The sequence below is a fragment of the Cibotium barometz genome, chromosome 26 (assembly GCF_041138505.1).
Source record: "Cibotium barometz isolate CiBa-2024 chromosome 26, ASM4113850v1, whole genome shotgun sequence".
NCBI classification, from domain to species: Eukaryota; Viridiplantae; Streptophyta; class Polypodiopsida; order Cyatheales; family Cibotiaceae; genus Cibotium; species Cibotium barometz.
Window position 1 is genome coordinate 45116576 of NC_141071.1, and position 21201 is coordinate 45137776.

Below are 21201 nucleotides of genomic sequence, written 5' to 3' on the forward strand. Positions count from 1 at the left end.
TATGCATGTGATTTGCGAATGGTGGTAACCCAAGGTGAAGTTCCCCATTGAGGAGAGATTTTAATGTAACAAAAAAATTTGGGTCTCCACACAAACGTGCAATGATGGTTTTTATTTTTAAATCCATGAATTCCGTCAATTTGGGAATGTTCAATGGAGTATCTGTTGTCATCTCTTTGCCATACGAGGACACTGCTGAGGTTGGAATCTTAACCTCTTCCATGGGGTTAGGGGTCTCATAATTGAACATTCTCCTAAAAAGATCAAGATCCATGCTTGGGGAACATGTGAGTTTTCATTTTCTTCTAGGATGACACTAGGAATGTCCAAGATTTGTGGGTTCTAATGGGTTTCAGATTGCCAGGATGAATAGTGTCTGAGACTTGCACTAGTTTTGGTTTCGCTTCTAACTCATCTTGAGTTTTTTTAACCATATTGATGTGCTCATGAAGATCATCATTCTCTATGTGTATTGGTCTAACCAAATACTTGTCAAATGAAGATTTTGGCAAGTTCCCATGCATAGTAGACCATTTGGGACCCTTTGTCTAAGGTTGGAGCAGCATAGAAGCTTTTCTCGCAAAAAGCAATGTATGCCCCTTTGGCTGCCCTTGCTCTTGGTCTCTGGTGGATGAAATTTTTGATACATGGCCTCCTCTTCTCTTTAGCTTAGCATACATATCAAATAGGTGAATTCTAAGGTCATTTGATTTATATGCTAGGCCTTTTTTTCATGCATGTGAAGTTTCCTTTAACAAATCTTGTTTTTGTTTATTCATATAAAATTTCATCAAATTTTGAGGTCATTTAATCTCATTTGTTGGGGTAGTTTTCATTTAGTGTGCTTTTAATTTTCATAAAGGAATTTCATACAAGTATGCTAACCATAAGGGCTTTATACATTGGACTTAATATTAATACATTGGACTTTTTGGAAAAAGAAGTTTTCATCACTCAAAAAAGGCTCAAAAAAGGTAAGTTTCAACTCATCCAAATTAGTTTGGGTTTTTATGCAATTTTATTGGGTGATGTTAGCCATAAAAAGGTTTCATCACTCAAAAGTTAAGTGTCAACTCATCCAAATTAGTTTGGTTTTTTATGCAATTTTATTGGGTGATGTTATAACCATAAAAAAAGTCCAATTGTGTACAAGTTTCTTCACTCAACAAAGGTGTTCTTTAGCTTGTGGAGAACTTTCAAAATTAGTCTGGTTTTTTATGCAATTTTATTTGGTGATGTTAAGTTTCTAAACTCAACAAAGTTGTTCTTTAGCTTGTGGAGAACTTATGAGCCCCTTCCTTCAATTAGATGCCACAAATTTAAAATCTTGTGTCAAAAAATGTTTACAAAAAAACGCATATTCATTATGGCAATTTTTTGAATGGTTATACAAGAAATTACGGTGCATGGTTGATAGTTTTATTAAGAGATCATTGTTTCATGATTATTTTTGTGAAAAAGACAATATATTAATAATATAAACCAATAATACACACTTTAAACGGACATGAATAAAAATTTATAATCATCACGCAAGAAAGTAGCACTTGGAAGGTATATAGAAAGAGACTAAGAACAATAACAATATGTTAAAAAGTTGAAGCACATAAAGTGAGAAAGGGATTGAAGGTATCATTTTACTTGGAGATAAAAGGGGCGGGAAAAAGATTTGCATGTTGAGAGCTTAGCCACACACAAGACCATGACAACAAAGAGGAGGCAAAGTAATGGAGCCAATGCCTTGGAGTGTGACAATATATTGTTATTGATTTTTCTTAATCTCCTATTCTACATCTTTGCAAAGTTCAGATTTTGATGCAAAGGGAAATGTTATCTACATTTGTTGATTATGACGAAGTCAATTAAGTGGTCATGCAATATGCAAACCCTTAAACCTAGTAAACATGGGTTACATGGAAACCCTTAATTACATAGAATATACATCGCTCAGAAACCTTTATACACTAATTTCTAATCAAAAAATTTAAGTTCATTTGGGTTCTTCGTCAACAGATTCTTGAAGACGTACGTTACTGCCTTCAACAAATTAAGGCCAATAGAAAGAGATTGAACTCATGCTCGTTTTGAGTTTCCTAGACCCGATCAGTTGATGCTTGAATGAGTTAAAAAAGCTTCTCATGAGAAAGACACTTGAATGAAGATGATGGAATGAGCTTAACCTATAGAAAACGCTTAGAAAACAAAGTGCCCTAACCTAAATTAGCAACACGATTCAAACATCTAAATCTTGGAACTTTCATTAATGAAACTGGTATTATTGTAGCCTGAATGTGACAAGGGTAGGTATAGCTGGTCCCTCCTAACTGTCAAGGCTAGGTATAGCTAGTCCCTCCTCATATTGTCAAGCTTGGCCGTTTTATTCCGAGTCATCGATCATGCAACTAACTCTACCTTGCAGGGAACATGTTCAGCTCCCATGTGAAGAAACTTAGGATAATAGCCTGCCTTGTTCAGCACCTTACTGACTTCAGCTTCATCTGTCATGTGAAAATAAGGCCCCATGTTAGTCAAATGCTAGACGTAGAGGCCAAGAAAAGCCTTGATGCAACACTTTACTTTCTATCCAGGAAAAGACTATGAGACAACGTAATCATGCATTCAACTGATGTAATGTTCGATGCTATCAGTAAATCAGAAAGAGTGCAATGGTCCATGCTATCAGTAAATCAGAAGGGCGATCTCTATGTTCCATATATTAAAGAAGATTGACAAGATCATAGACAGTGAATCCCTCTCTGTAGGGCGAGAGGATGAGAAAATAGAGAGAGAATGAGAAAATACACATACTTCTCCTCATCTGCAAATGATGACAAGAAACCTCACCTGGTGTCGGATCGTACCCCCCAAAAACGGTTAGAATCTTCTCGCTTGGCACTCCTTGACCAAGAAGATATTTTGTGAAGAACTGCAAGATGAGGTGCCGCTCAAAATGCATTATTATTAGTTGTTGTATTCACAACATCAAACACCACAACAAAGTGAGAGAATGCACAAAGTCTACCTCTTGCTCGCCTTTGGACGCACACAAAAGCGCACAAGTTTTGAGCGGCTCCAGGATTTTTAATGGAATTTTTGCAGGCTGCATTATTGAGTCACCGTTGACAGAGCATTATTTCTGGCTCATCACATTGCATCACCAAGAGTACAGATCTTGACATATCTATCTGTCTGTGAACGCTACCTTCACATATCTTTGAATGCTATATCTTTTGATGAAAGAGCGTACCTGTGTGCCAGAGGGGCCGCAAGGCACGACCGTCACCCCAAGCTTCTCCCACTCTTGATACTTGTTCTACTCTCCCACACAAATTATATCCGAGTCAGAATATATATAAATTTAATGGTGGGCACCAATCAAAATCGACGAACTGGTACAAGGGAGATCACCGTGTATGGCTGTTGAGCATTTGATCCAAAGAGATGATACAACGTCACATTCGATCTTTCTGTTGCTTTAAATCCCGTCTCTATGAATGCGCGAATGGCACTGTCGCGACCAATAATAACATCTCATCTCATCAGATATATAGGCCTCACATTAGGGGGTTTACAGACGTCAATCCAGAAAAACCAAACCAGACAAACTAGGGAGCTTAGCTTGAGATCTATCCACGGCCATCTGCACCATGCGAATTAATTACAACCAGGAGTTTTAAATTTCAACTAGGAAAAATGCAGACCATCATGCTAATCGGATTTGTCGAGCACTACGCGCGCATGATGCATGAAGGAATTTTGATGCATGCGGGGCGCAGTTGCTAGTAGCAACTCATTACACAAAGAAAATTAGGTGAACAGAACATGATTCGTACATACCCGATGCCATAGCCGCTAGCGAACATTAACACTGTCTCAGCGCCTGCAATGGGATATAGCTGCTTGACATCGAACCCGGTGGAATACTCTGACGTGGTTATTTCAACCTTATCACCTGGGACGGTGTTGATAAGCTCACGTGCGGTTGAATCGGGGACGTCGTGGATCAAGAACTCCATGCGCCAGATAGCAGCACGATTTATGGTGACGGGGGAGGCAATGAAAAAAGCGGCAGAATCGCGAGAACTGCCGACTACCTGGAGGTTAACATACTGACCGGGCGTGGTATAGAAAGTCGCCGCCTCTGAACTGGAAGAGATGCTTAAAACCAGGTTGTAATAGCTCTCTTGAGCCGCCTTAGAAACCTCTACAACGGTTCCAGTGGAAGAAGCCGAGACGACGCCGACGGCAAGCTTGCGGGAATTCGGCCGACCACGTAATAACTGGGAAGGAATAGCAGCTGCTCCACGGTTCAGGGAAAGAGAGGTTCGATTTAGCCTAGATCCTGGGAAAAGAAGAAGAAAAAAAACGCAATAATTTGGAATTAGTTCGAGGAGTTGAAATTGCGCAAGAAACCTTTATATACATTTAGGTGAAAACGTTATATAGTAAGATTTAACCACCATCAACTTGTCCTGAGAAGGATGCATGATGATGCAAGGTTCACTTTTAAAAAAAATGTTAATTCCCTAACCTTGGGAGAGTGAAAGATGATGCAGGGCAGAGGACGTGCTGCAGGAGATTAGGGAAGCCGCGGCCGTGGCCGATGGCGCAGGTTTTCGAGAAGAGAAGGAGGGGAGGGATGGCGAACGGGCCATAACCATAGTGGCAGATGCCATCACAGGAAGGAGGCACTGTATAAGCAAGTTAATTACAGAAGAGAGAAAGCGCGGCGTGTGATGAGCGTGGGGAGTGCTTTGTTATATAGCGGGCCGCGCGTCCTCCTCCTCCCCTGCCGGATAAGCATCACATGCTAGATTGAAAAAAGCACGCCAGCTACCAGACAAGCACAACGTGCAGGTGCGTCCCTGCAGTCACTCTGAGTCCCCAGGGACATCGCACGGTACCACTGTTGAAAACCCGCATGGGATATTGAAAACCCGCACGGTACCACTGTGTCTGGAGGTGATATATATATATATTTTTTACCAACAAGCGCAAGAATTAATTAAGAGAGACAAAATTACAAACCCGCAAATTTCTTACATATTAAGATTTTTATTAATGAAGACCCACCTGCGTCCCTGCTGTCACTCTGAGTCCCCAGGGACATCGCACGGTACCACTGTGCCTGGAGGTGCTCATGGGATATTGAAAACCCGCAAATTTCTTACATATTAACAATTTTTATTAATGAAGACCCACCTTGTCTTTTTTCGTAAAAACAGGTAAATATATTTAAAAAAAAAGGATGAAATTACAACGTCCCATGAGGTACCCTGAAAACAGCTAAACAAATGCTTTGGCTACACACCAAACGCAGTTCGAACTGTTTTTGTTAGACAAGTTCACAAAAAAGTTTTCAACGAGTACTAGACCCCGATTGATGTTGATGAAAAAGTTTTTAGTGCGCACTAGACCCCATGGTACCGGACCCATGAGTCATGCATGACTCGCGGTGCTCGAAAAAAACAATCAAAGTACGGACAACCCTAAAAATCTATCCCATTTTTGTTTTCGAAATCTCGACTTTGTGTCTGTTTTATAACTAAAATATATGAAAAATTAATCCTTAAAATAAAGACTATTTAAAATCTCAGTCGGTTTTTCTTAATTTTGACCCATTATTCAAAAACATTTGTAACCCATTATTCAAAAAAATTTACTCTGCATGGTCTTCTATTGAAACCCTATTTTTCATGGTGGCCTTCACTTGAAGGCTTTCAAGGCCGTTTCGCAGCCTTCAAATTTCGTTGAGTGGGGATTTGAAAGTCGGGACTTGGGACTCGGGAGGGTCTTGGACGTTAAAGTCACATGCTCAAAAAAAACTTTTAAAAATAATGATGAATTTAAAAACCTTAAACAACAATAAGGAAATTGGGGTAGTATATAACTAAACTCTCTCAAAAAAATTAAGTTTTTGAACCCTCAAATTCAAAATTTAAGGAAATTGAAGGTGAATGTTTCTTAGCTTAGGTAATTTCTGAACAACACTAGTTAAAGATTACCACAATTCTCAAATGATAAGTGAAAGAGAGCGGGGACCAAGATTGAGTAAAAGATAGGTTCAATTTAACCTAGATCTTGTTCATTTGAGAAGGCGAGCTCAAATTACTTTGAGAAGAAAACTTACGTCCGATTCAAATTATACAAGAAAACTTGATATTTGAGTGAAAACAAATAGTAAAATCCTCTTCAATTTAACCAACCCATTTTTGTTTTCGAAATCTCGACTTTGTGTCTGTTTTATAACTAAAATATATAAAAAATTAATCCTTAAAATAAAGGCTATTTAAAATCTCAGTCGGTTTTTCTTAATTTTGACCCCGATACAAATTATGCACTAGACTGCCATTTCTTTCAAGCCATGAGTCGGCCTCATTTTTGTTGACTAGATAGTAAAGATTATAGGTTTTACTAACAATTTTTATAGATTTCTCCTTGGTAAACCTCATTCATTTTTGTTTTCCTTTTGATTGAATAAATTACCTGAGTAAGAACTATTCACCATTCTATATTTTCCTTTAAAACAAATAGAGTATCCAAATAACCATTATGAAACTCTTCCACCATTAATGATATGCACACATTACCCATTGTTTGTACATCCCAAAACTATAACAATATTATTGCAAGACTCCATACTTTCACTCAAAAAAAATATGTGAAATGCATCAAGAAAGATACAGTGCCAATCAATTGCAAGTATTTGCACCAGGGTTATCTCCTAAGGGAAGATACCCACCAGTTTGTTGTATCCCAAATCATTATTGAATGCATTCTCTTCATCAACATATTGTAGTGATATATTGTGGAGAACATGTCATGCTACTATGATCTTAGTAAGATGTCATGATCTTGGGGTTGTAGACCTTCAAAGTGGGGTTTACCCTTCGATAGAGGGGCAAAGATAGAAACACCCTTTAAAAGAAAGATTATTTTTTAGAAAAATCCTTGTAGTGCCCTTCAAAAACTATGCACACATAGTCCCTTCAAATTTGAGCACTGATGACGAGACTGCGACAATTTTCAAATACTAGTTAACAAACTCAATGAGAGGGGCAGTGTCAAAAAAAATTATCTTTTAGTGTTTTTTCACGACTCAAATTGAAACAAAAATCGATTATAATTCTGCCTAGCTTTGAATAAAACCTATTAATCTATGCATTTTCCCAAGAAAAACTGGTTGGTCTTGAAGGTCATCCTTTTTTTCACTGGTTAGAAAAAAGTTTATTTCTAACACTGGAGAGAGGGGTTGTGGGGAAATTGATAAAGAGTTCATAACTAACCCCCTAAGTTGGAAGTAAAATCAAGTGCTAGTAGTGAAATCCCCGTGGTTTATTTTTCCTTGCTCATGATTTGATGCTGCTTGATGAAGATGGTGATAGGACAGACACGTTCTCATAACCCTTGTAAAGTTCTACACTCAAGGCTAGAATTAGAATTTAAAGGGCAACAATATGAATCGAATCTTGTGAAGGACTTTCTTACACTACGTATCATCTTTTAAAAGGTAAATTTTCAAAAGGACACAACGTTATTGAACTGCCGTGGCGTAAACACAAGCCTAAGGTAGCATTCAAGAGAGTGACTCGTACACTATTATATAGCTCGTTGCTACAGTCTCGTTGTTACTACAGTGCTGTGCTTCATGTGTGGAGAAAAAACCAATAGCCCAACCTAAATTTTGGGCAACCAAATATAAAACAGGGGGAAAAAAATTTCCCTTCCTCCCTAAATTTTGAGACACAAAAGACAACAAAGCAAAAAGAAAAAAAAAGTAACCGATAGCCACACCCCCCATTATCCCACTCTTTTTGAAAATTTTCTCATATTTTAATATAGGTTTCTCAAGCCTATTTGCCCCTAATATATATTTAGATTTACACTTACATGTCTCACTATGACATTGATGGTTTTACTAAGGCCTTATAACTTTTGTTTCTTCTTTGAACCCCTAATGTTTGCCACAGTATAACCCTTGGGTACTATAGCAGATTCCATGGTTACCTAGCTACTTTATTTTTTTTTAAATCTCTAATTTTAATGTCCTCATTATATCCCTTGGGGCCTAAGGGATACATCAACTCTGTAATCTTAAAAATTCTTGTTGCTAGAATGGGCAACAAGAGTGCTACCCCATTCTACCAAAGATTCTTCAAGCTATCTACACGTGTGTGAGAGATAGAGAGAGATTGTTATGATGCCCTTAGTTCAAACACAATAATGGCATGTGTTCATCATGGTAATATCACTTACTGATGAATAAAAGAAATTAAGAAACAAAACAAGTTTTCCTTTAATGATGTGATGGATACACATCATACCAAACAAGAAAGCAAAGATTTGAAAATCAATCATTATGGTTATACTTAGCCAATTCCCTATGTAATTGTTCCATAATATATCAATCATTATGGTTATACTTAGCCAATTCCCTATGTAATTGTTCTATAATATATCTTTCTTATCTTCTAGTTCCTTACACTAGTGTAAGATTCCTCCCTCCACCTTTTGAGATGTAAAGGTGTAAGAACCTCCTCTTCTGTCTCTCCTAATCATCCCCCCCCCTCAAAAATGGAAAAAGGATCTTGTTTTACCCTGTTTCGGCCTAGAGAGAGAAAATGCCTAGAGAGAGATAATTCAAAATTGAGATATCTTTGGATACAAAAATTTTCCTAATGTCTAAAATGGATTCTCCTGAAACTGAAGTTCAAATTGAACTTTCCAATGTGCATTAGGAATTAATTGAAAATGTGTACAAGGGACCTTAGCCTAAGGGTCCACATTTTCAGAAATTTTTTGGATTATGGTTCAATTAAGGTTCCAATGGGCCAATAGGATTAATCCAAGTGTTGGGATGAGATAAATTCAAAAATAAAAGAAAATATCTAAAAATGAGTAAATGCTCACATAAGATGAGAGTTGACTGAGTACAAGGTTTATTAGTTAAAAAATAAGGTATATTAGTTAAAAAATGAGACATTTTGGTGTAATGATGCATTTTTGACACCTTGGTAAGGAGAGGAAGACACTTGAGGTAGGCGCCTATTTCTTCCTGATTGTTTGGGTTTTTTAATTCAAAAAAATGTGATATGTTTATATCTCCTCTCTCCTAGAGCAAACTGGATCATAAAGGGAGCCAAACTAATCCAAATCTTGTCCAAATTGGATCAAACTGAAGCTAGAAGGCTCTAGAACCCAGTTGGACTTGGTTAGTGGCCTCCCTCACCTATAAATAGACCCTCATTCCTTTGTATTTTCATCTTTGAGCTATACCATACCAGTATTATCCTCAAAGCTAGTATATTTCTATTATCCCTTTATTTTACCTCTTCTCTTGGGAGCTTTGGAGTTTCTCTCTCCTCCAACCTCTCTTGGGGATTGCTCTCTCTCTCTCTCTCTCTCTCTCTCTCTCTCTCTCTCTCTCTCTCTCTCTCTCTCTCTCTCGGTGGCCAAGGACTTGCTTGGGGTCTTCACTTCTAGCCAAAGAATCAAGCCAAACTCAAAGGTAATCCTATTTTTATGGTTTTTTTTCAATTATCTCAATGATTTTCTTCTTCTCAACCCCTCTCAAGCTTGAGAAGCTTTCAAAGTAATGTTTCTTTCTTCAGATCGAGCGTTCCAAAGATTCATAATGTCTAATTAGAATCTTTATGCTTAATTATAATGTTTTCCTTAAGAAAAACTCTCTCTTGAAAATATGAATCATCTATATGGCAAGATCCTTAGTAAAAGGATGATTTTCAATGATAACCTCTTGTTTCAATCTAAACTCTAGGCTTGATGAGCTAGAGAATGAGAATTGATATTTTCATGATTTTAATTTAGTAAAAATGATGGTTAAGTATTTTTAGCTTGATTATGAGTAGGAAAAATCACATTAACTCATTCTAAATTGAAAGGGAAATTATACTAACAATTTTAGAAATAAGGAATGGTTATTCTAGTTTAAGTAAGAGAAATAATCATAATTATGCTATGTATGCATAATTTAATTTTAAGTCTAAAAGAGGAGTTTCTATCATATTTTCAATACAAGTTTTCAATTCAAATAGAAAATTGAATATTATCAGTAATTGCAACAAAGATATGGCAAAATTTTCCAGAAAAAAAGATAAATCTTCAATTTATGCATATTTTGATTAAAGTAAAAAGAGGAATTCCTATCATATTCTAGGATTAGATTTTTTATGCAAAAAGAATGATTTTTATCATATTCATGGAAAATACTTTTTTTGTATTTATGCATAAACATTTAATTAAGAGAAAAGATGAATTTTTTATAAATTTATTTTTATGCATAAGAACTTAGATGTAAAAAGAGGAATTCCCATGATATTCAAGATCCAAACAATTAAATGTTAAAAGAGGAATTTTCGGCATAATTCAAAATATGAGTATTTATCAAAAGTAGAATTTTGAGTATTATCATTTTTCTTAAGAAAAATGGGTAGAATTGATTTTGTAAATCCCATGAATCTTTTATTCAAAAAGAAGAATATTGAATATATCTTTATTTGAGAAATTTGTGAAAGAAGGTGAAAATATCCATCGAGAAAACTTGGATAATTCTTAATCAAAAAAGGGAATCTCGAATCCTGGGAGGATCAAGGATCCAATAAAGTAAATAAAAATTTAGATTTAGTCTTCATTAATGAAGCTTAAGGAATGAAAACACAATGTGTAAATGCTCTTTCTGCGTTTTTACTATAAAATTTTGATAAGGTTCATTTTTCCTTTTTAAACCTTCAACAACACTCTGATACTTAGATTTAATGGGATCGAGAAAAAGTTGCCTTTAATTAAGCCAAGCATTTGGCAGAAACTTAGAAAAGTTCTATCTCTATCAAAAGTAGAGTAACTGTACTAAATGGATGTGAATGGATGTGGATGGATGTGGCTGAATGTACTACTACCTTCAACCACTCATACCAGGGAGCCAATTGACCCTAACCAGCTTCCCAGAAATCTAGTCGAATACCCTAATACCATTGAGGAAAAGGAAAGGCTAATGGTAGCGCCCAAGAATTGGTATGGGACTACCAAGCTCAGCTATAGAAGAAGAGCCTCCAACAACTTACCTAGAGTCATGCCCCTCATGAAAAAGAGATTTAGGACAAGCCAAAATGACCTTCCTCAAGGAACAACATCTACCCCCAGAGACATTGCAGGTCTCTTTTCCTTCCTCTCTTCTTAGATCCAAATCCCCATTGGCACCTTCCTTCAAGGTAGCCCAAGCTTATGGAAGGATCTAAAAGATTGGATCCAGAGAGACACCTTGGAGCAAGGATGCAGGAATCCATAGAGCTAGATAGCTCTAATGAGACTGAGGATGATGAACTCATTGAACCCCATGGGATCACTGGCACCCCCACGGTTTAAGTCAACAAACTCACACAATATTTCAAAGGTGATGAACTCAATGCGGCATTACCAATAACCTTTGATGGCCTCCAGGTCACTGCCATCTTGGATGGGGGTATAAGTAAGCATTGTCACCAAACAATGCTAGGAGAAATGGGGGGGCACCAACCATGGCTCACAAACATGACCTTGTTGGTAAAACTTGCTAATGAAGCCACTGCTAAGCCCATAGGTCTTTTGAAGGATTTAAAAATCAAAATCCTTGGAACCACCTTCTACCACACCTTTGTGGTGATGAACTTCACCTGATAGCCAGTTTCGTATGATTACATCCTTGAGGGAGACAAAAATGATCCATGACTGGGATACTGACTACATCTATATTCGGAGAAAAGACCAAACAATCAAGATCAACCTACACACTTAGAAGGTCCACATCCCATGAGTGGCCGACCCTTCGCAAAGGACTCAGTAAGAACGACCTGATCCATTGCAGTCTACTTGTGCCAAACCTACCATAAAACAATTGATGATGAAAAGGATAGCAAGAAATGTGCACCCCTCCTGGAGCTAGAAGACTCTAAGAATTGGATGCATATCCTTGCTACCTTGGACATACTTTCGATACGCATGGGAGCCAGGTTCGATAGCCAATGGGCAGGAGATTACGTCTCTCTACATGCTCAGCACCGCATACTTGCCCAAAGTCTCCACTCATGAGATTGAAAAGGCCAATAATGTGGAACCATCACAAGGAACATGCTCACGTAGAACTCACAAACATGATGGATTCCCTAGACAAGAACGCTATGTATTTCCTAGTGACTTAGACATCCACTGGCTTAAACACGTAGGGGCAGTTGAAGCACATGGACACTTCAACCAAGTCTGGAAAAGGAGTTCACTAATAACTCCCTCCTAGTCCACATGACCACCCCCAAACCAATGGAACCAATTGGACCTCAGCCTAAACCCCAAAATCTTTGCCGCTTTGCATGAAAAGTAAGCAATAAGAAGTTTGCACTTGCAGAAAAAGAAGCCAAAAGATTGATAGAAAAGGAAAGTGCTAAAACAGAAGAGACTAAACAAGTCCCCAAAGACTTCAGAATCTTTAATTTGGCTTATAGATTTGTACAATATGACTTGGCCCAAAGGTCTCACAATGGAGAGCTAGGGACCTCGTATGACGGTCCATCCAAGGTGAAGGAAGTTAACCTAGAAGGCCCAAGCGAAGACCCGAGGCTAATTTACATAGGGGATGACCTATCGGTTGAGGAAGAAACCAAACTCATCACTCTCCTCACTAAATTCTAGGATTTCTTTGCCTCGAAGTACAGATATAAAGGGTGTACCTCCCAAAAACACACCATTCCTATAGTTGATGGAGAGAGACCGGTCAAGCAAAGATCTTACCCTATGAATCCAAAGTACTCCAAGATGGTCTGAGAAGAAATTGATCGACTCATAGATGCCAGATTCATCTATGAAATTGAGCACATGGAATAGGTATCACCCATAGTGATAGTGCCCAAAAAGAATGGAAAGGTGCGAGTGTGCATGGACCTCAAAAAGGTCAATGGCGCCACTATACAAGATCACTTTCCCTTACCCTTCACAAAGCACTTGCTCAAAAGAGTCGCAAGAAAGGAAGCTTCCAGCTTCCTGGATGGATTCTCTAGATATGCTTATGTATTGATTGATCCCAAATACTAACACAAAATAGCCTTTGCTTTTACTGAACGGGGAACTTATGCATGCCGTGTCATGCCTTTTGGGTTGACCAATGCCCTTGGCACCTTCTAACGTCTAATGTGCATGGAATACAAGCACAGTATAAATTTGGTAACCACCTTGGAGCCAAACGACTTAAAAGTTACAAATTGTAATCTAATTTAGATTGATGATTACCATTTGGTAACTTTGCACTAGTAAAAAATTACCAAATGATAACTCACCTTTTAAGAAAAATTACCATTAGGGTTTTTCTATAAGCCTATATGAAGCATGCTTAACAAGGCTCAAATTGATAACTTGAGGCTCACCAAGTAGAAATCACTATAATATCTTGCTATTTTTTCCAAGTTCTCTCAATAATTGATAGAAATAGCTTTAATTTTTTGAAACTCATACAACATCTAGCATGTATGAAAGAAATGAAGAGATCTTTGGAAACTTTAAGATCTAGAAAATTACCAAATTGTAACTCAAAATTTGGAATATGTTACCAATGGTAATTTTATGAAAATCTCAAATTTATCCTATGACTACAAGGTGTGAAAATTCCTTGAGGTTTTTATGGATGACCTCTATGTCAATTCCACGTTGAAAGCACACCTTGAATGTTTATGGAAAGTGCTAGAAATATATAGGGTTTACCTTATTTCCTTGAACCCTCTCAAATGCTAGTTTTGGGTTTGGCATGGAGTCGTCCTAGGACATATTTTCTTCAAACAAGGGATCTCCGCTTATGAGAGCAAGGTGCGGCTTAGCTCATCTTTGAGCTTCCACCACCAACTTTAGGGGAGTCCAGCGCTTCATGGGACACGTTGGCTACTATCGGCATTTCATTTTCATGTATGTCGATATAGCTCAACCCCTACGGACTCCTAAACCTCTTTGAATGGATAGAGGAATACCAACAGGCATATAACACCCTAAAAAAAGCCTTGGCAAGTGCTCCTCTTTTGAGGTCCCCCCAACTAGGACATCATATTTCATGTCCACATTGGGGGGGGACCAACCATGGTTGACACAACCTTGTTGGTAAAACTCGCTGATGAAGCCACTGCTAGGCCCATAGGTCTTTTGAAGGATTTAAAAATCAAGATCCTTGGAACCACCTTCTACCACACCTTTGTGGTGAGATGAACTTCACCTGATAGCCAGTTTTGTATGATTACATCCTTGAGGGGGAGATGAAAATGATCCATGACTGGGATACTGACTATATCTATATTCGGAGAAAAGACCAAACAATCAAGATCAACCTACACACTTAGAAGGTCCATCCCATGAGTGGCCGACCCTTCACAAAGGACTTAGTAAGAACCACCTGATCCATTGCAGTCTACTTGTGCCAAACCTGCCATAAAACAATTGATGAGTGAGGAAAAGGATAGCAAGGAATGTGCACCCCTCCTGGAGCTGGAAGACTCCGAGAATTGGATGCATATCGTTGCCACCTTGGACATACTTCCGATACGTGTGGGAGCCAGGTTTACGATAGCCAATGGGCAGGAGATTACATCTCTCCACATGCTCAGCACTGCATACTTGCCCAAAGTCTCCACTCATGAGACTTAAAAGGCCGATAATGTGGAACCATCACGAGGAACATGCTCACATAGAACTCACAAACACGATGGATTCCCTAGACAAGAACGCTATGTATTTCCTAGTGACTTAGACATCCACTGGCTTAAATACGTAGGGGCAGTTGAAGCACATGAACACTTCAACCAAGTCTGGAAAAGGAGTTCACCAATAACTCCCTCCTAGTCCTCATGACCACCCCCAAACCAATGGAACCTATTGGACCCCAGCCCAAACCCCAAAATCTTTACCGCTTTGCATGAAAATTGCGTAATAAGAAGTCTGCACTTGCAGAAAAAGAAGCCAAAATATTGATAGAAGAGGAAAGCGCTAAAGCAGAAGAGACTAAACAAGTCCCCGAACACTTCAAAATCTTTAATTTGGCCGATAGATTTGTACAATATGACTTGGCCCAAAGGTCTCAAAATGGAGAGCTAGGGACCTCGTATGAGGGTCCATCCAAGGTGAAGGAAGTTAACCTGGCAGGCCCAACCAAAAACCCGAGGCCAATTTACATTGGGGATGACCTCTCGGTTGCGGAAGAAACCAAACTCATCGCTCTCCACACTAAATTCCTAGATTTCTTTGCCTAGAAGTACATAGATATAAAGGGTGTACCTCCAAAAAACACACCATTCCTATGGTTGATGGAGAGAGACTGGTCAAGCAAAGATCTTACCCTATGAATCTAAAGTACTCCAAGATGGTCCGACAAGAAGTTGATCTACTCATAGACGCCGGATTCATCTATAAAATTGAGCAGATGGAATGGGTATCACCCATAGTGATAGTGCCCAAAAAGAATGGAAAGGTGCGAGTGTGCATGGACCTCAAAAAGGTCAATGCTGCCACTATACGAGATCACTATCCCTTACCCTTCACAGAGCACTTGCTCAAAAGAGTCGCAAGAAAGGAAGCTTCCAGCTTTCTAGATGGATTCTCTAGAAATGCTTATGTATTGATCGATCCCAAATACTAACACAAAATAGCCTTTGCTACTGAATGGGAACTTATGCATGCCGTGTCATGCCTTTTGGGCTGACCAATGCCCCTGGCACCTTCTAGCATCTAATGTGAATGGCCTACAATATGTGAAAATTCCTTAAGGTTTTTATGGATGACCTCTATGTCAATTCCACGTGGAAATCACACCTCGAATGTTTAGGAAAAGTGCTAAAAATATATAGGCTCTACCTTATTTCCTTGAACCCTTTGAAATGCTAGTTTTGGGTCTGGCATGGAGTCGGCCTAGGACATATTTTCTCCAAACAAGGGATCTCCTGTGAGATCCCACTGCCCCCTCTGCGCACACCGAATTCCCAGATGGTAGTAGCGGAAGTAGCTTCCTCTTGCGCGGGGCAAGGTTTCTCACTCGAGGCCTCGCCCTTGAATGTCCGGGCACAAGACTAAGCTGGTGGTCATTCCGAAAACCGAAATCGGGAAAATTTCCCATGCCCGAAAAACGGGCACGATTCCACCATTTTTATTTTCTTAACGAATTTTTCTAACAAGGTCAAGATACTGAACTAACCTTCATGTGATTAAACCAGATAGAAGGGAAACTATTACAGACTTAACTTGAATGAATCAATGCTTTTTTCCTAATTGAGTCAGGCACAGCCATTGATCTATTCATTAGAGAAGTCTTCAGGCTTTTATTTAACTACTCGAGTTCTAAGGGTATTCCTATTAATCAATTTTATTATATAAGCTCTACAGATTCTAGCCTCATCCGACCCATGGGTTAGCCACCGAGCACTAGAATTGGTAGAACTAGACAAGTACTCACCCACCCATAATTGAATGCCTTTCTTAACTTTTGCTTTAGAATACAGATACGCACACACTCCTCTTTAAACTTTAGCTTATACAACAATCCATTGACAAACAATTATTGGTTACAGATGTCATAACTCAAAATATCCATTCAATCCTTGTTTCTCACAAAACAGTATCACTCTAGACTCTCGGTTGAGACCAGCAGGTCAGCAACGAGATCCAATAACAGATTACAATAATTTTCTAGTCATCATACATATATATATCTTCCACGACATACGCATGGGTGTCCTTATAAGTACTGCAAGCCCCTGCATTGCCTGGTTAGAACCCTCCAGGATCCTCCTTAGGTGTCCTGGTACTTCACTCAGGGACCGCTTCATGGGCCCTCGCCCATCATACCGGAAGCACACCATTTTACACCATACCCAAGCTGGTTAAGACCTGGGCAGGTTTTTGCCGCGTGAGTTGTCCTTTGAACACTCCCCGCCAGCTGTTGCAACCGAACTTCCCTTAGAAAAACACATATACCAAATGCTCCCTCCAGCATTCTAGTGTAAGACAGTCCTTTAAGAAAACAGGGTTTCTATGCAAGTTCTCAGTTTTGATTTTCTTTTGAATACAATGGGTATATCTTAAATCCGTATCCCAATATTTCTAGATCACCGGTCTGGATTCCCAAGCAGAATTCCTCGAATTCTATTAATCTTGATCCTCATATCAAAATCAAAGGTCTCAACTTAGTTTCAGATTCGGTGGGTGATTTGACTGTAGATTACTGAACTAGTCACATTGTCTTTTCTTGAAACTAACGAAGGAGTTACATCTTGGTCATAGTCTGATTCACGGTTTGAGTCTGGAAAGATTCTCCCTGAACTATCTTTCTCGAAGGCTAATATTTCAATTACTACTTTACTGAATTTCATTCATTGAGTATTTTGCTTAACTGAATTCAAAACTAGTCACGTATTCCTATGAGGAATAAATTAATCATTTATCTAAAATTCTGACTTCGATAGTTTTTCTGAATTTTCTCATTACCATCCTAGAGAATATGAAACAGTAGAATTTTCTCTCACAGAGTATTTACTTATTCATTTACCAATATTCATGGGATTTAAACATAGGATTAAAGAGAACTCTTAATTTGATATTAAAAAATTTTGTATGCATCTATTTATGCATAAAATCCAACTTCTATAGAAATAGCACTTTTATATAAAAGAAAATCCTTTTATGCATCTATTTATGCATAAAATCAATTTTGATGAAAGTAACACTTTTATAATAAAAAAATCCTTTAAGCATCTATTTATGCATAAAAATCCATTTTGATGAAAGTAACACTTTTATAATTTAAAAAAATCTTTTATGCATAAAAATCAATATTGATGAAAGTAACACTTTTATAATAAAAAATTCTTTTATGCATAAAAATCCATTTTGATGGAAGTAACACTTTTATAATAAAGAAAAAATCCTTTTTGCATCATTTTATGCATAAAAATCCATTTTGATGAGAGTAACAGTTTTATATTTTAAAAAAATCTTTTATGCATAAAAATTAATATTGATGAAAGTAACACTTTTATAATAAAAGAATTCTTTTCTGCATCATTTTATGCAAAAAAATCAATATTGATGAAAGTGACACTTTAATAATAATAAAAATTCTTTTATGCATCATTTTATGCATAAAAATCAATATTAATGAAAATCACTCTTTTATAATTAAAAAAAATAACCAATATGCATAGAATTTAAATTTAAATGGAAATAACACTTTTATAACAAAAATATTTCTACTATGCATATTTCTATGCCTAGAAAATAACACTTTTAGAATACACAAATGGTGGGGATTACTCTTTTTGAATAATAAAAGATAAAACTTATTTCACAAAATTTAAGAAAATTTTGCCATAACCTCCTTTGTATGGCTGACTATTTTTCAATTTTTCCTAACCTTAAATTACTTAAAAATTATCCCCAAATGGTTTAAAGCATTCTAAACTAATCAAATTTCACTTTTAAAAGAGAAACAATATGAAAAGTTTAATTCTAACAATTTGATTGCTTATCTAGGATAAAGAAGGGCTGAATTTAAGAATGAGAGAGGGGGAAAGCCTTTCCAACAAGGCATAGCATCATTTTACATTTCAAAGAAAACAAAAATTAGAAAACCATTAGAAAAGAATAAAGAAAAAGTAAGATTTCTAGCATACATGAATTTCTGAGAGCTTTCCTTTGGCTTGATGGTTAGAGGGATCTACTCTTGTTTGCATCAAGAGTGGGCACCAATTCTATAGAAGAGGGAATGGTCAAAAACTAATGAATTATTAAGAAATTCATAGTTTTTGGCTCTGGGGAGGTTAGAGTAACAGTGCATAAAGCACTATTAAGCTTCAACAAAGGGGGAGGCTATAGTAAAAAGTGAGCTTCTAACCAAGCAAACTCATTCTAGAATTTTTGAGATCAGTTTGGTCAACTTTTGACCATTTTTTGGTCAGTTTAGCTTACTTTTTGGAACTACTAGAGGAGAGAGAAGAGATGAAATATCTCAATATTTGAGAATTTAAAACTCCACCACACATGTGAAATAGGCGCCTCCTTCATGAGGGGGAATCCCCACTTTGAGGTGTCAAAAATTTATTTTTTTTAGTATTTCCTTTGGTCCTTAGTCCACTCTTCATCTTATGTAAGTATTTACTCATTTTTGGGGGGATTTTCTTTATTTCTTCTATTTATCTCCTCCACACATTTGGATGAATCTGATTGGCCCCTCAGAACCTCAATTTAAAATTTTTAGAAAATCTAGACCCCTAGGATAAGGCCTTTTGAACAGATTATAATTGATTTCTAATGCACCTTCTGAAAATCTTTTTGCTAGCATAGTCAAGGTCATTACTTACCAAACTGATCTGACCAAACCTGTGAGTCACTTGGTCAGATCAAGGAAGAAACTTGCACTTGGTCCATAGAAACCAACATTTTTTTCCCCATCAAGAGGCACAGCCGTTGATTCTTTCTCCATAGAACAATTACTATGCGGGATTTACTTCATCTTCTATCGTACTATAATAGAATTGAGTATTATTTTATGGATCCATCAGTCCAGCCCAACCCCATTCAGTCTCATGGGTTAGCCAACCACCCAACCACTATAGTGATGGGATCCAATTAGGAATTCGGTTAGGTTTTGTCCCGAGTACCAGGGAAAAGAGTTCTTAGGACCCCTAACTGGATATTCATGCAAATTTAATGCCAGTCACACCACTTACACACCCAATATGAAATTACCTTTTTTACAGAATCAGTTATCTTTAAAACAGTCATTTAATGAAACCATAGTGTCACTGATCATAATCCTCAAAATCTCCAGTTGAATCCTTATTTCCAATCATTCCTTCGTCGGTGTATCTATGGCATCATTGGCAACTAGAACGCTCACCACCTATCCACTGATGAGGGGTCTTTTTGATAGTTCCTAGCTCATAGTAACCGGCAATATATTCACTTAAAAAAATCAAGATGGAATCTCCGTTGAAGATTAGCAAGATCAACCAACAGATCCATATAAAAGAGCCATGGACTCATCCGTTGTGAGGACCAGCAAGGTCAATCAACCAGATCCATACCGGGTTTCAGAAAACAAATCTTACTCCTTGTTCCAATATCTTCCCCAACGCACGTGTGGGTATCTTTGGAGACCTAAAGCCCGAGCACCGTATGGTCAGCACCCTCTAAGATCCTTTTCACAGGTGACCTAGCGCTTCACTCATAGGCCGCTTCTTTGGTCCCTAATCCACCGTACCGAAAGCTCACCATCTAAATCCAACCGAGGCTAGTCAAAGACCTTGGTTGACCTTGCTACGTAAGACGTCCTCCATTGACTCTCCGTCAGCTGTTGCAACTTTATTAGTTAGGTCACCACGAACTCATTCACAAGACGGTCAAAAATGCTTCCCCAGCATTTTTGACATAAAAAGTCATTTAAAAATAGGTCATAAATACAGTTCCTATAATGAGCTCTCATGTTTCACATTGTTCCAGATCTGTCCACATTACTTAATCCATATCCAATTCATATGTATACCCATTCTCATCCAATCATTTACACATTGTTCCACATCTGTTCACATTACTTAATCCAATTCATATGTATACCCATTCTCATCCAATCACATCATTTACCAACTCATCACAACTTTCCTCATTTATTCTCATCACATCTCATCCACTCACATCAACCCATACTCACATCCCATCACTCATCCACTCACATCAACCCATATTCACATCCCATCACACCTCATTCATTTCACATCTATCTCAATTTACATCACATCTTGATTCACATCACATCACATCTCATTCATTCACTCACATCGATATCACATCCTTTCACATACACATCCACATCCATTCTTCCACATTCACAACCACATCCATTCTTCCACATACACATCCACATTTATTCTTCCACATACACATCCACATCCATTCTTCCACATACACATCCATTCTTCCACATACACATCCACATCTATTCTTCCACATACACATTCACATTCATTCTCATTACATCACATCTTATCACATCCTATTTTCATCTTATCATATCCTATCACATCCCCTACACATCTTATCACGTTCACTCACATTCCAGCACATCCACTCACATTCTATCACATCCCATACACATTCATTCTCATTATATCGCATCTCGTTTACATCTTATCACAT

General features: G+C 37.7%; 1 protein-coding gene across 1 annotated transcript; it reads right to left on the bottom strand.

Moving 5' to 3' along the window:
- Positions 1–2079: 2079 nt before the first annotated feature.
- Positions 2080–4785, bottom strand: LOC147624008 (fruit protein pKIWI502-like). Its single transcript, XM_086820690.1, has 7 exons — positions 4532–4785; positions 3838–4342; positions 3409–3508; positions 3248–3313; positions 3023–3100; positions 2845–2926; positions 2080–2498 (listed from the first exon to the last, which is right to left on the bottom strand). Exons 1-7 carry the CDS (start codon positions 4674–4676, stop codon positions 2395–2397), a joined length of 1080 nt encoding a protein of 359 aa, XP_086676816.1. The 5' UTR covers positions 4677–4785; the 3' UTR covers positions 2080–2394.
- Between the last annotated feature and the right edge of the window lie 16416 nt (positions 4786–21201).

Bases quoted from the DNA above. Each gene is read 5' to 3' on its own strand.
- LOC147624008 (XM_086820690.1), bottom strand. From the start codon at position 4,676: ATGGCATCTGCCACTATGGTTATGGCCCGTTCGCCATCCCTCCCCTCC. The intron at 3,509-3,837 runs GTATGTACGAAT...TGGTCGCGACAG, and splicing joins GCTAGCGGCTATGGCATCGG to TGCCATTCGCGCATTCATAG. The intron at 2,499-2,844 runs GTGAGGTTTCTT...TTCACATGACAG, and splicing joins GGGGTACGATCCGACACCAG to ATGAAGCTGAAGTCAGTAAG.